The sequence below is a fragment of the Colobus angolensis genome, unplaced genomic scaffold, assembly GCF_000951035.1.
Source record: "Colobus angolensis palliatus isolate OR3802 unplaced genomic scaffold, Cang.pa_1.0 Scaffold30, whole genome shotgun sequence".
NCBI classification, from domain to species: domain Eukaryota; kingdom Metazoa; phylum Chordata; class Mammalia; order Primates; family Cercopithecidae; genus Colobus; species Colobus angolensis.
Genome location: NW_012116266.1, coordinates 7,258,600 through 7,274,987, shown reverse-complemented (window position 1 = coordinate 7,274,987; position 16,388 = coordinate 7,258,600). Strand labels below are relative to the sequence as shown.

The 16,388-nt window shown below is 39.1% G+C and overlaps 1 protein-coding gene across 2 annotated transcripts in view; it reads left to right on the top strand.

Moving 5' to 3' along the window:
• Window positions 1–4,535: 4,535 nt before the first annotated feature.
• CDK15 (cyclin-dependent kinase 15) overlaps window positions 4,536–16,388 on the top strand; it is a 92,694-nt gene continuing 80,841 nt past the window's right edge. For both annotated transcript variants that reach the window (XR_001002661.1, XM_011949929.1), the window contains exons 1-4: window positions 4,536–4,744; window positions 5,449–5,598; window positions 5,813–5,907; window positions 11,217–11,296. Coding sequence is in view for 1 of the 2 variants with exons in the window: in XM_011949929.1 (XP_011805319.1) it covers window positions 4,622–4,744; window positions 5,449–5,598; window positions 5,813–5,907; window positions 11,217–11,296 (448 nt within the window). In the remaining variant the exon portion in view is untranslated. The remainder of the gene's footprint in view (window positions 4,745–5,448; window positions 5,599–5,812; window positions 5,908–11,216; window positions 11,297–16,388) is intronic.

The window sequence follows — 16,388 nt, the reverse complement described above, 5'->3', positions numbered from 1 at the left end:
TTGGTATTTGAGAAAACAGCAGAAGCAGGAAAGTCATTCTCATCTTCCCATCTTCCTCTCATCCCAGGTCTTGATGAGACCTTAAAGCAGGTCATAAAATCTAACTGATTTCCCTCTAAAGTAGGTCATAAGACCTCAACTCCAGAGATAAGTTTCCTATACCCTGTAAAAAGGAATATCATTATCCCTGAAGACACGGAGATGCCAAGAATAATAAACAGGTCTTGCTAAGTTCTCCCCAGTTTCTTACCATTAGATCAGACCCTTTTGTCCTCCAATCACGTTTCTTCACAATTATCTACTTTTCTTCATCAAGCTTAGCATAAAAATACAGATTTCCCTGTTTGTTTGGGTCTTCATTTCTGAAGGCTTCTGTGTTGTGTAAACTTGCATTAAATAAATTTGTGTGCTTTTCTCTCGTTAATCTGTCTATTGGTATATGGATGTCATCCATAAACCTAAAGATGGGTGAGTAATCTTTTTTCCTCTATAATAGATTTAAAATAATAGTAATAATATTGATACTATTGGTAAGATTACTACTACACTTTTTTTATTTGTTATTTTAATTTTTTGGGGTGGGGTCTCACTATGTTGCCCAGGCTGGTCTCCAACTCCTGGGCTTAAGCAATCCTCCCACCTTGGCCTTCCAGAATGTTGAGATTACAGTTGTGAGCCACCATGCCTGGCCCTGACTATACTTTATTTCCCTTCATTTCTTTGCCAGCAAATATTGTTCTGCATTTTGCTTTTTTAACTTAACAATATATTTTGGTCATGACTCCATGTCATTATATGTAAATCTCCTTCCTTTTAACAGCTGCATATTACTCCATTGTGTGGACATACATGAATTATTTTCAATGTTTATAACAGATTTTACATTATTTCTCATATTATCTGTTGAATGCTGTGATAATCAACATATTCTAGAAATGTTATATTTGGCTAAATTTAATAGATAGAATGCAAAGATTGGAAAAATGGCAACTCTTAACTAAACATAGTAGTTTGAATTCACACCACTTGAGAAGGGAAAAATAACTCCAAAAATGTGGTGGGTGGAGAAGCTAGCCTGAAATGATTAGTAACCTAAAATTTTTACTGCCAATTTAAAAAGTGGCTACCATTTGTCTTAACACAAACTCCCTGAAAACAGAGCCTGAGGTAAAAGGGGTGGGGTTGTAGGGGCAGTTTGTGCAATCCTAGGCAAGTAGAAGTGAGGAGAAGGAGAGAGCAAATATTAGGATTATTAGGTTGGTGCAAGAGTAATTGCGGTTTTTGCCATTGAAAGTAATGGCAAAACTGTAATTACTTTTGCATCAACCTTATAAATGGAAGTTTTTTTTCCCTTTCTTTCTTTTTTTCTTTCTTTCACCTTTCATCTCTCTCTCTCTTTTTTTTGAGACAGAGTCTCACTGTTTTGCCCAGGATGAAGTGCATGATGCAATCATAGCTCACTGCAACCTCAAACTCCTAGGCTCAAGCGACACTCCCAAACTGGAGCATGTTTCTGAGCTGATCTCAACTCCACAACATCTCTGGTTTCCCAATGGTGGAACTGCGCTCCATGGAACTTCCTGCAGTTCTGGATTGTATCACCTGGCCCTTGCAAGCCGTTGCTAGAGAAGCCCGAGCCTCTCTGGCTCTTGGTCTGTTTAGGCTGGTGGGCAAGCACAAGGGTCTCTCCTGGTCAGTCAGCTTCACATGTTGGGGTTCCTTGTCCTATGACGGGAGGAGGTAGCAGCAACAATGAGTGTGCTTCAAGACCCCAGAAATGGCCTCTGTTGCTATGATGGCAACGAGGCTGCTAAAGGAGGTGCAGCCAAGCCAATCTGGAGTGGTTCACAAACAGCCTAATGCACAATGCTACATGAAATCATCTAAGTCTTCTGTCCTTCAGAAATCTTTCAGAACAAACGCTATTTCTGACACAGCAAGAAAATATCTTAAAAAGTCATCAGATATTTTTCCTTGGCTTTAAACAAGACCGTAAAGCCAGTATGGTTGTACACACCTGTAGTTTCAGCTATTTGGGAGGCAGAGGTGGGAGGACTGTTTGAGCTCAGGAGTTCTGGCAGGTATGCATTGCCTACCTGTGAATAGCTCCTGCACTCCAGCCTGAGCAAGAAAGCAAGACCCTGTCTCTGGAAGAAAAAAAAAGTAGCTCATTCTAGTATCTAAACATAGCAATTTACACCTTTAATTAACCAGGCTGTAGGCCAGTGCTGTGGCTCCCGTGTGTATTCCCAGCACTTGGGGAGGCAGGAGGATCACTTGAGGCCAGGAGTTGGAGACCAGTCTGGCAACATAGTGAAACCTCTGTTTGTACAAATAATAAAAAAATTATTGGCCGGGCGCGGTGGCTCAAGCCTGTAATCCCAGCACTTTGGGAGGCCGAGACGGGTGGATCACAAGGTTAGGAGATCGAGACCATCCTGGCTAACACGGTGAAACCCCATCTCTACTAAAAATACAAAAACCTAGCCGGGCGAGGTGGCGGGCGCCTGTAGTCCCAGCAACTCGGGAGGCTGAGGCAGGAGAATGGCGTAAACCCGGGAGGCGGAGCTTGCAGTGAGCTGAGATCGGGCCACTGCCCATCCTGGGCGACAGAGCAAGACTCCGTCTCAAAAAAAAAAAAAAAAAAAAAAATTATCGAGGCTTGGTGGTGTGCACCCCCAGTTCCAGCTATTTAGGAGACTGAGGTAGGAGGAATTCTTGAAAGCCAGGAGTTGAAGACAAGCCTGGGCAACATAGTGAGACCCTGTGTCTACAAAAAATAATTAGCTGGTTGTCTTGGCACAGGTCTGCAGTCCTAGCTACTCGGAAGGCTGAGGTGGGAGGATCACTGAGCCCAGGAGGCTGAGGCTACAGTGAACAATGATCGCCCAGCTGGACTCCAGCCGGGGAGACAGAGGGAGACTCTGTTTCCAAAAACCAAAATTCAAGAACAGTCGTCATAGACTTGACCTGGGACGTAACTTTTATGTGATGAAATTAACAATCTTTTAGGAATAAATTAGCATTTCTGATAAAATGTATTATAATTACATTATTATAAATTCAAATGGAATTAAATATTCTGAGAAACTAGCTTCTCACTTTCTCAGTTGTCAGTCAAAAGTTTAATGTCTTTGGCTGGGCGCGGTGGCTCAGGCCTGTAATCCCAACATTTTGGGAGGCCAAGGTGGGTGGATCACGAGGTCAGGAGATGGAGACCATCCTGGCTAACAAGGTGAAACCTCATCTCTACTAAAAATACAAAAAATTAGCCAGGCGCGGTGCCGGGCACCTGTAGTCCCAGCTACTCAGGAGGCTGAGGCAGGAGAGTGGCGTGAACCTGGGAGGTGGAGGTTGCAGTGAGCTGAGATCGCGCCACTGCACTCCAGCCTGGGCGACAGAGCGAGACTCCATCTCAAAAAAAAAAAAAAGATAAAACAAGTTTAATGGTCTTTGAGCCAAGTATTCTTCCTTTTCTTCTTTTTTTTTTTTTCACAAAATATCTCTAGATTGAATCTTGGAATTGACTTAAGTCTCTTGTGGCAATTTTGAAATGAAAAAATACATGCTCATAATTAAATTACCTGAACATTTTAAAAAACCATCATGAGATTCAAATATCAAATATTCGTAAATATTGTTGTGATGATAGACATGACTCTTATTTTTTCCCTTAATAATAATTGAATGTTTATATATCCTCCATTCTGTCTCACTCTATGATTAGTACATTATAGTGGCAATAATCTTAGGAATCTAACAGAGAAAAATGTTGCATTTGAAGACTACAGACTGCAAACCAATTTGAGCCAGGTTCCTTGACATGTCATGCTATTATTATAGTACTTTACATATAGTAAACATTAATTACATATATGTGGAAGGAAGCAAGAAAAGAAGAAAGTATTTCATTCAAACTCCTCTCTCTCCATCACCATTGGCTAACATCATCATTTGTATAGTTAAGAACAACACAGGCACTCACCACATAGTTTTTGAATAAATGAATGAATGGCAACCCTTCTAAGACTATTGGATACACTATTGTTTGAAGGCAAAGAGATAGAGTAGATATCTTCAACTTTTTTCCTGTCTTGTGATTCTGTGGTTTCTATGACTACTAAAAGTTAGCTAGGTAGCAAATTTGTTTTAAAGTCTGAAAACCAAAATGCTTTCAGATAAAAGGCAGGGAAAAAAATACTCTTCAACGTGTCCACTTTAGCACCAGGAAAACCTAATATCAGTATCACTATCAATGATATCATATAAATATCATTACAACGATAAGCAATGTCAATCCCTAAAAACTATGTATACCAATAGCACTAACTTGTGGCCAGAACAAGAACCTTAACTGTGCCAAATTTTATTCTATTCAATAGCAGCTGCCTCGTTTTCAGTTGTGCACATCTGAATGCAAGCAATCCCTGTCTGATGTGGAGTTTCTTGCACTGATAAGGAAAAACTGCTGAAGTTGTGAGGCTGCTCCAGGCAGAGTCATCATGTGAGTCATATGAAAGCTCCACACTGCTGACCTCTGGCAAAAAGGGAGAGAACAAGGATAGGAGAGGCAGTGGGGGAAAGGTTCAAGTGCGGGTTTTCTCCTTGAACCTAGAAGATTATGGGTCAAGAGCTGTGTGCAAAGACTGTACAGCCTGGATGCAGCTGCTATCGTTGTTCAGAGGGAGGCGAGGCACACAGCTGTCGGAGGAGTCAGCCTGAGACCATGGAGGCTGCGTTCAAGGTATTTGTATCCCAGAAGGAGAGCATCTTTCTCTATTGATAAACCAAGGAGTTCAGACACTCCTTTTTTGTAGCCGGGTCTGATTCTTCTGCGGTAGGTCTAAACCAATAAAATGAAAATTCTATTAAAGTCACAGAAAATTTATGGCTGTAGTTATCAAATTTGGAGAATTTCTTGTAAACCAAAAGGGAAAAATAATCCTTGGCTTTGGGTTGCACGAAACTCACTTGGCTTGAAGTAGTTCTCTCGAGATCTCTAAGGTCCTTAAAATTACAGAGCTGAGATTTAAAAGGCAAGCTGCAGTATTAGTTGATATGCTATGGATTCGAAACTTTAGTAATTAGTTCATGATTATTAGCAATGCAGTAGTAGATTATTCCCCCACAGCAATAAATTAAGTGGACAGGAAAAAAAAAAAGCCAGAGTTAAACAGAAAAAAGTTGGAAAACATCCATCAAAGAGATTTAGGTTAACCTAAATGTTAAAGACGTATTTTTAGGTGAAGAAAGAATGTAGTATTTCAGGAGTTGATACCATTATGGTCTTTTTCAGGGATCTTTCAAGAAAAGTGCCTTTTGGGGGTACAGGAAGCTTAGAAAACATTTGAAGAGTGAAAATGAGGCAAATAAAGAAAAAATTGTTTTACCAGGCACTGAATCTTTACTTTGCATAAATTTTATTTCTGCTCTTTCTTTTTTCTCTAGCTAACAGACCTAAAAGAAGCGTCATGTTCCATGACTTCATTTCACCCCAGGGGACGTCAGGATGTCCGTGCCCAGAAGTTCAAGAGTAAAAGGCCACGGAGTAACAGTGATTCTTTTCAGGAAGAGGATCTGAGGCAGGGTTTTCAGTGGGTGAGTGAGCAGCTGATGTTGATCAAGAAGAATTTAATGTGTGCTTGTCTAGGGAGGCCGGCCCTTATGTCCAGGGCAATTACTGAGTGAGCCTTCCCAAGTCTGCTCTGGAAATGCTGTCTAATTTCCCTGGGGAAAAAAAGTCAACACTAAAAAAAAGTGCTCTTTCTCTCTTTCCTTTCACCCACTCCTTTTCCCCATTCCCCTAAAGCAGAGGAAGAGCCTCCCTTTTGGGGCAGCCTCATCTTACTTGAACTTGGAGAAGCTGGGTGAAGGCTCTTATGCTACAGTTTACAAGGGGATTAGCAGGTGAGTGACACATAGCTGGGACACACTTTAGAGATGAGGGTCCTGCCCCCTTAATTTCACATTGTAAAGCCAGGTGAGACATCATAGAGGTTCATAGCACTCAGGACCTGGGCAAGACACCATGGCCGACAGGGAGAGAGACATGATGACTTAAACAGCCTTGAAAGAAAAACAAACCTGTCCTGCCCTAATGAAAATCAGCCCACTTAAATGTTTATCAGCCTTTCCCTTCTTGCATTCAATTCAGAGAATTCAAAGAAAATAGACATTCTCTACTACTGACCCAAAGAACAATTACCACTCTTCAGGCCGGTGGGAGGCACAGTTGGTAAAGCATCTCTTACAGGTTTTTTATATCCCTCCCTAAATCACAATGACAGAGGTTTGTAATGGCAACCTGGAGTTTGCTGCTTCATTCCTCCACCTGGCCTTTATAGAAGAAATTGGAGTTGGTTTCTGCAAATTATGGTACATGAAAAAGATGATAAATCCTAGATTTTTTATACTTGCAAAATATACAAAATGTCTGGAGAATAAAAATACTGCTTATCCAAAAGCTAAGTACTAAGTTTGGTAAACAACAAACTTTGTTAAATATATATCAAATATTAATGTATTTTAAATATATATAAATATTTTATATATATTTTAGTCAAGGTGGGAAAGTTGGAAGGTCGTTTTTTTCTTTGTGTTACTCCAATAGATAAAAATAATGGCTCAATAGTGGTTAAATATTAATTTTAAAAATATAGCTGATCCAAGTGCAGTGGTGTTTACAACTACTTGATCACAACCAGCTACAGATTTCTTTGTTCCTTCTCCACTCCCACTACTTCACTTAACTGGCCAAAAACAAAAAAAAGAAAAAAGAGAAATTTTATATAACTACTATGAGACTAAATATTCATTATTTATCTTAGTATTTATGCTGTTATTATTATTTTTACTTGTTAAAACAAGATTGTAGGGGACATACAATGTTATTTTATTATTTATCTATTTATTCATTTTGAAATGGAATCTCACTCTGTCACTCAGTGAGTGCAGTGGCGTGATCTCAGATCACTGCAACCCCCACCTCCTGGTTTCAAGCGATTCTCCTGCCCCTGGCCCTTTATACTTTCTTAATCTGTTTTAGTCACGGTGTATATTAACTTTTTTAATGCTGAGAACATCTGCAATAAAGGACCACATTTGATTTTATTCTAAGGTTCCTCATATCAGTTTGGCCGTGGTAACTGTTTCAAGATGGCTCAGATCTGGGGCACCCTGGAACATACTTGGATACATGGGTACCATGAACACTTCTGATCTTCCCTTCTGAGTTCTGACTTTGATTGTTGCACACAAACAGACCTTTCTAGCCCAAAGTTTACACAGAATTCACTTATCTTTTCTTCTAGTTACTGTATGTTTTCTTTTTCATTTAACTCTTTCATCTATTGGGAATTTATATTGTATATTCACAATCATCCCAGCTCCATTTATTAGATTTTCTTTTCTCTGATGGTTTGAAATGCTGCCATGATTACATATTAGATCTCATGACTACTTGAAATTGTTTCTGTTCTAATCTTTCAAAAAATCATGTTTCCTTAATCTATCTTTTCTTATATTTGTGCTGCATTTTTTTTTTTTTTTTTGAGATGGAGTCTCGCTTTGTCACCCAGGCTGGAGTGCAGTGGCGCCGTCTCGGCTCACTGCAAGCTCCACTGCAAGCTCTGTCTCACGGGTTCACACCATTCTCCTGACTCAGCTTCCCTAGTAGCTGGGACTAGGGACTACAGGTGCCCGCCACCACGTCCGGCTAGTTTTTTGTAGTTTTTTTAGTAGAGGCGGGGTTTTACCATGTTAGCCAGGATGGTTTTGATCTCCTGACCTCGTGATCCGCCTGCCTCAGCCTCCCAAAGTGCTGGGATTACAGGCATAAGTCACCGCACTCAGCCTTGATTTTAATTATTGTTGCTTTAGACTATTTTTAGAATATATCAAAACTCTAAATTAGAGAATTATTGGCATCTTTGCACTATTAGATTTTCTAATATAAATATCCTGTAAATATCTAATACAAAACAGTCCCTGGAATGGTCATTTACAAGACCCTATGCAATCCCTACCTTCCATTCCTCAGCACACACTCAGCTCCTCTCTGTCCTCATCTCTCCTTCCCCTCTCCTGCTCCAATGCCAGGACTGCTCCTGCCTCAGTCAAGGACTTTTAACTTGCTGCTCCCTCTGCCTGGAGTTGCCTTCCACTGTTCATGCACACAGCTGACTCCTCCCCTCCGTCAGATTCCCGGTTCAACTGTTACCTTATTTATTAAACTGTAGTCCCAGCTACTCAGGAGGCTGAGGCAGGAGAATCACTTGAACTTTGCAGGCGGAGGTTGCAGTGAGCTGAGATCGGCACCACTGCACGCGAGCCTGGGCGAGAGTGACACTCTATCTCAAAAAAAAAAGGTATAAAGCATTTTCTCTTATAAACATACTTGCCAAAAAACTTTTTGCAAGGTTTAGGGGAGAATTTCACGGAACCATGTTCTGAGGAAAATACATCATAAAACTTTTAAACAAAATTTAAAAGACATGATAAGGCAAACAAAAGAAACTGGGGGAAAGTATATGCAAAATAGTTCAATAAAAAGGTGGGCAAATCAGCAAATCACAAGAAAAACAGAAAAGATCCATAAAGTATGAAAAATCAGTTTCACATATGGTTAAAGAAATATAAATTAAAATGTGATAAACCTTTTTACCTTTCAAATAGGCCAAAAAAATGAAGATGAAAGCAAAAAGCAAACCCACATGACAGGGCTATCTCAGAGGGACACAGGAGCCAACTGAAAGAGCTTCCAAAGGACAAAGCTGCAAAAATTTGAGAAACCAAAAAAAGTGGTATTAAATTGTAACCCAAAGTATAAAAGAAATATCTATGAGTTCATACTGATATAAATAAATTATTCAATACATTAACAAATGGGAGAGAAGAAACAAATCTTTCATGCCAAATAAATACAAATAATTTATGTAGATAATATACCTTCAAAGAGGTACAGCATAACTCTCCACTCCTTAAGTGTGGGTCATTCATAGTGGCACTTCTCTAAAAGTACAGTATGAAAAAGGGAGAGAAAGAGTAACTTTATAGTAGAGAAACCTGACCAACACTATCTCAGACAGGTGATTAAGGTCAACATCAAAAGTCATAAATCATGATGATGGTATGCACTCTTTTTTTTTTTCAGATGGAGTCTTGCTCTGTTGCCTAGACTGGAATGCAGTGGCGTGATCTCAGCTCACTGCAACCTCCACCTCCCGGGTTCAAGCGATTCTCCTCTCTTACCCTCCTGAGTAGCTGGGATCACAGGCGCATGCCACCACACCCGGCTAGTTTTTTGTATTTTAGTAGAGACAGGGTTTCACCATGTTGCCCAGGCTGGCCTCAAACTCCTGAGCTCAGGCAATCCACCTGCCTCAGCCCCCCACAGTGCTAGGATTACAGGCGTGAGCCACCACGCCCAGCTGATTGTATGCACTCTTAATATGATGTGATAAAAATGGTACTTTACCTCCCCCAAACTGATAACCCAGTCTAATCATAAGAGAAATATCAGAAAAGTTCCAAGAGATGAGTATCCTACCCAATACTTGACTAGTACTCCTCAAAACTCTCAAGGTCATCAAAAACAAAGAAAGTCTGGGAAACTGTCACAGTCAAGAGGAGCCTAAGGAGACAGGACAGCTAAATGTAATCCTGAATGAGATCCTGGACCAAAAACAAAAAAGACATTAGGTAAAAACTAAAGAAATCCTAATAAACTATGGACTTTAGTTAGTAATAATGTGCCAATATTTGTTCATTAATTATAACAAACGTATCATATTAATGTAAGATGTTAACAATAGAGGAAACTAGATGGGAGATATGTGGGAACTTTCTGTACTGCATTCTCAATTTTTCTATAAATCTAAGACTGTTCTAAAAAGTGAAGTCCAAAAGCCCCCAAAACAAAACCTGCCCCATGTTGGTGAGGGAGCGGGAGAATGGCCATTCTCATGACCGGTTAGTGTACCATTACTCCATGGGACAGTTTGGGAACACGAGTGCAAATCAATAAAAACACGTGCATTGCGTACCCTTTGAATCAGCAATTCTGCCACTACTTTAAGGAAATAACTGGGGTTTTGTGAAAAGATTTGTCAACAAGTATGATCATCACAGTATTTTTGTAATAGCCCAAAGCTAGAAACAACGAAAAGGCTTTTGAAATTGGCTACATACAGTATAGTATATTTATATGATTAAATGTTAAATCATTATTATTGATCATATAAGAATGAACTATAAGAGAAAACTTACATGGAGGAAAAAAGGTTACTAACAACATGATTTTAATCCTGCTGTATTAAAAACAATGGATTTATACCTGCATTAAAATCTTCTCTATTCTAGGCACTTAGCTGATAAATGAATAAAATGACGAATGAGGGGAGAGTAGGAGGAAATGAAGAGAGAGAGAGATAGTGGTGTGACCTGGGAAGATCAGGTAGCACCTAGAAGCCCACTGCAAGAATTTGGCTTTTATTCTGAGTAATGCATGGAGATATGGTGGTTTTTGAACAGAAAAGTGACTTGTCCTGATGGTCATTTTAAAAGCATGCCTCCAACTACTCTGCTGAGAATAAATAGTAGGAGTGCAAGTGTCTCCTCAGGGAAACTGTCAGAAGACCACTACAAGGCTGGGCATGGTGGCTCGTGCCTGTAATCCCAGCTCTTTGGGAACCTGAGGTGGGCGGATCACCTGAGGTCAGGAGTTCGAGACCAGCCTGGCCAACATGGTGAAACCCCATCTCTGCTAAAAATACAAAAAAATTAGCCGGGCATGGTGGGGGGCCCCTGTAATCCCAGCTACTTGGGAGGCTGAGGCAGGAGAATTGCTTGAACCCGGGAGGTGGAGGTTGCAGTGAGCCGAGATCGTGCCACTGCACTTCAGCCTGGGCAACAGAGCAAGACTCTGTCTCAAAAACAAACAAACAAAAAACAAAACACTACAATAAGTCAGATGAAAAATAATAAGCTCCAAATTTTCTATAATGGACATATATGTATCACAGTAAAGAGGGAAAATGCTTTGGAATATATATATTATTTATGTGTTGATATATGTTAAACTTTTTTATTTTGAGAAAATTATAGATTCATATGCTACAATATGTTTTGAAGTGAAACTGCTTTTGTTTCATCTTTGGTATAAATTGCTGCTTTGAACCACCTCGATAAGTGTGTGCCCCTCAATCCCTCTTTTCTAGAATAAACGGACAACTAGTGGCTTTAAAAGTCATCAGCATGAATGCAGAAGAAGGAGTCCCATTTACAGCCATCCGAGAAGGTAAGAACAGCAGAAATGGACCCAATAGATCTGTTTTGACTCCATGATTTGGTAAAAAATTTATTGCATTGATCCATTCAGCATCTAGTTTTGATTCTTCTGGAATACCATAATTACATTTTTATTTTTCATACAAGTTATTCAAGAGCATTTACACTGCTATTTTATTACTTAATTTTGAGGAAATTGAGATTTAAAACTATTATATCACTTGACTGAAACTATGAATTCACTGAGCAATTACTAATACTTTCCATGTGTTTGGCCTCATGCTAGGTGCTAAGGCTATACCTATATAACCTCAGAAAATTCCTATAAAAGAGAAAATATATAATCACACAAATTCTTACTGGGAAATTTGCCTGAACATAACATGTTGTTAGCTAGCACTTGGAGATTTTCCAGAAGACATGCATTTTTAGTGTTCTGCCTGTATTTTGTCTGTGCCCTGGGCAGTATAGCAAATGGGTGAAGAACCTGGTGTCAAATGGACTTGGGTTTGCAGCATAGGTCCACCAATCACTAGTGGTATGATGTTGGGTAGATTACTTTAACTATTTATGACTCAGTTTATTGCAGAAAGAGGATAATAATAGTACCTATTTCATGGAGTTGTTATGAGGATTCAACAAGAATACGTATATAAAGCACTTATCGCAGAGTCCATTTTTCAGAGTTCAACGAATGTTGACCATTATTATTCCATTCTTCTTTTCCTGGGTAATGTTTTATTTGCCATCAGGATAACTAATACTTTATAATATAAACATCAAGAAACCAACATAGTGAAATGAATCATTAAAAATATAATTTATCAACCTTTATTTCATGAGCCATTTGAAATAAGATGATGATAGGATTGCTATGCATTTCAGCAAAATTCCAGAGAAATGGCACTTTCTGGCCTTATTTTCTCCCACTTTTAACTACTTATTTTCTGTTCTTTACTAAGCACGTGCTATATACAGATTACGTTGCTGGATGCTGTGAAGGATGAGAAGAGAAACCCATATCTTTGTTCTGTCATTTGTAGTCTTAACAGAGCACATGATTCAAGTCACAAATGTATAAAAGACATAAACTAAGATTTTAGAGAACAAGTTAGTCTCAGTGTGACTGACGGAGTCAGTAGATTTTGAACTGAGCTTGTAAGGATGGGTTATGCAAACAGGCATGGAAAAAGCAATTTGGAAAATGAGTTTATAACTGAATTTGATACCCTTTTCAAAAGTCTTTCAGAGCCCCTGGGAAATACATCATTTTGAATTTAATTGGAGGGCCAAATGGGCTATTGGTTTAGCCAGAGATTCATCCTGGTAGGATCAGGTGCATTCTGGGAGAAGGCATGGTTTTAAATGTTTAATATAATGGAAACTGCATTAACTAATGTACTTATTAATGGTCTCCATGAAAGGATGATCAGATTTGGAAAGAGATGTATGGGTAGGTTAAAGAGTATTTGTGAACGTAATAGAAATTCCCAGGTCACCTGCATAAGAGGAAGGTCTCCTTTGTGAGCTTGAGTTTGTCAATTGCTTAAGATTGGATTTGCTTAGATATTGCCCACAGCCAAGTTTTTCAGGCTGACATTTAACTGTAACAGTGAAACCTTTTGCCAGGTTTGCTAACAGATGGTTCTCAGCATGGTTCAGAAAAGCTGGATCCGTTTTGTTCTGTATGCTAAATGTTTCTTTCATTGCATATTTACGGAGGAATTGCCTCTCCATCACAGGTGTTTACAATTACATTTAGTAGTCAACTGTGGACTTTCTTGGTTTGTTTTATGGACTTACCTTACCGAATGCTTTGCTTGTGTAATATTAAAAGCCACAGAAAGATTTCTGACACATTGGAGGTTGTTAGGAATCCAATTTCCAACAATGAATGTTTCTTTTTACACCACTATAAAAGCTTGGAGCCCTTGTTAAAAGAGCCCTCTCCCTTCAAGAAGATATGAGGCTTCATTTGGAAACTTTGGCACTGTCCCATTTTTCCTGTAAGAACTTTAAGGATGTGAGACCAGGGAGACAGGAGGTTAAATGAGAAGGGCTGGAAGGCAAAATAAGAACAGCTGGAGTTCATTAGCTAAAATCCAGGGTTACTAGCTAAAAAGGCAACCGAAAGGCACATGCAGGAAAACTGAACAAGTAATGCAGCCTTCTTTAAAAAGCCTTGAAGCAGGAATTGCTTTTCCTGAACAATTTGGCTGCCCTGATGCTATAGCAGCCAAAGATTTATTAAGTATGATTTTACTACATATATGGTCTCTTTCTATACAGGTAGAATACATGTGGCAATTTACTAGTCTGGTCATTTGGAGTACTATTTTCATTTGACCTTAACATGTGATATTATGAAACTAGCAAAAGTATGAACAGCACTAAGGGAAATATATATATATATATTTTTTTGAGATGAAGTTTTGCTCTTGTTGCCCAGGCTGGAGTGCAGTGGCACGATCTCGGCTCACTGCAACCTCTGCCTTCGGGATTCAAGCAATTCTCCTGCCTCAGCCTCCCGAGTAGCTAGGATTACAGGCATGCGCCACCACCACACCTGGCTAATTTTGTATTTTTAGTAGAAACGGGGTTTCACCATGTTGGCCAGGCTGGTCTTGAATACCCGACCTCAGGTGATCCACCTGTCTCAGCCTCCCAAGGGAAATATATCTTAATACATGTGTCAGGTGCTTTTCATACTTATTTCAATCCTCTTAATAACCCTTAGAGGTAGATATTATTAATATTATTCCACTATATGGCAGTAATTCAAACCAAATCTCTCTGATTCAAAAATGTGTATGCTTTCTATACACCAGCTCTAGAAATATTCATTTAGCACCTACTATGACCAGGCACTCTGCTGAACTGCTAGATACGCAGCAATACACAAAATAGATGTGTTCCCTACCACTCTCATTCCTTTGCTAATTAAGAAAAGCAGAGGCCTTCATAGTACCTTAGAAATCTCTCATAACTGACTCTAGAATTGTGTTGTGTTTGTTTTATAACTAGGAGAAAATACTTTCATTTGAATAGGTTAATGTGTTATGTTTTTACATAGCATAACATTTCTTAGTTTTATGAACTTTATAGCAATATCTTAATAATGTGCATTGTTTTAAATATTTTTGTTCAAGTGGTCAACTTTTGGTGTAAACTGAGGACTTTCAGCCTGCTAATAGCATTTTTCTTAGGAAGAAGTCATATAACTAATCTTTTTTGAGGACCAGGCGCATGACATAATCTCCCCTTCCCCCTACATAATATATTTTTTAAAAACCTTTATACTAACCCTAGGAAGTCAAATGTGCTATTTTTGTTTTAGAGATAAAGAAATTCCAGCCTCAGAGAGGTTAGGTAACTTGTCTGAGGTCACAGAGATGGTAATCAGAGTTGTTAGAATCCGTATCTATTCTATTTAAAATCCTTTCTACTTTATTATGATGAATTTGGAAATGCTTAACTAAAGTATTTGTTTAGCAACAGTAAATATAAAAATAGAAATCTGTTTTTCATGATACATTTTGTATAAACATTAAGGAAAATGCAGAAGAAGTTTTTTTTAATCTTTAATTTTAGATTCAAGGGATACATGTCCAGGTTTATTACATGAGTATATTGCATGATGCTGAGGTATCCTGTCACCCAAATAGTGAATATAGTACCTGATAGGTAATTTTTCAACCTGTGTCCCCCTCCCTTCCTCTCCCCTTTTGGAGTCCCTGGTGTAGTGTCTATTATTCCCATCTTATGTCTGTGTGTACCCAATACCCCAACTTATTAGCTTCCACTTGTAAGTGAGAACATGTGGTATTTGGTTTTCTGTTCCTGTGTTAATTCACTTAGGATAATGGCCTCCATCTGCATCCATGTTGCTGCTAAGGACACGATTTTGTTCTTTTTTGTGTGTGTGTGACTGCATAGTATTTTATAATGCCAGTGTACTGATTTTCTTTATCCAATCCACCATTGCTGGGCACCTAGGTTGAGTCCATGTCTTTGCTATTGTGAATAGTGCTGTGACGAACATACAAGTCTAGGTGTCTTTTTGACAGAACAATTTATTTTCCTTTGGGTATATACCCAGGAATGGAATTGCTGAGTCAAATGGTAATTCTGTTTTTGGTTTTTTTGAGGCAGGAGGTAGGACTCGACTCCAGAGGTGGGGCTTGAACACTGAACCAAATTTAGGACTAGCCAAAACAGGGCCTGGGTGGAGACAGCTTTCCAGAAGACACACCCACCAGTGTGCCATGTCAGTTTACCACTGCCATTGCAACACCTGAAAGTTACCACCCTTTCCCATGGCAACAACCTGACAACCTGGAATTACCACTCTTTTCCTAAAACTTTCTGCATAAACTGCCCCTTAATTTGCATATAATTAAAAGTGGGTATAAATGTAACTGTAGAGCTACCTCTGAGCTGCTACTCTGGGCACACTGCCTATACAGTAGCCTTGCTCTGCAAGGAGCAGTACACCCGTTGCTGCTGAACACTGCTGCTTCAATAAAACTTCTGTCTAACACCACAGGCTCACCCTTGAATTCTTTCCTGGGTGAAGCTAAGAACCCTCCCAGGCTAAGCCCCAGTTTTGGGGCTTGCCTGCCCTGCCTCACTTTGAGAAATTTCTAAACTGTTTTCCATAGTAGCTGAACTAATTAACATTCCCACCCACAGTGTGTAAGCATTCCCTTTTCTTCTCAAGTTTACCAACATCCATTAATTTTTTACTTTTAAATAATAGCCTTTTTGACTGGTGTGAGATGGTATCTCATTGAGGTTTTGATTTGCATTTCTCCAATGATTCGTAATGTTGAGCAATTTTTTCATATGTTTGTTGGCCACTTGTGTGTCCAGAAGAAATATTTTAAATAAAATAACATATCATGTTGTATATTCATCAATTCTGATTCTATCATAGATTCTACAGTGCCGGTAATTGCAGTGTTTAAATTAGAAACAGCTCAGCTAAGAATCTTTTCAGCTCATTCTCTAGTAGAAAAATATTACAAAGTAATGATTCCCAATCCATATATGAGAAAACTGAGCCAAAAATAGGCTAAGGGTCCTCTCTAAGGTCATACAAT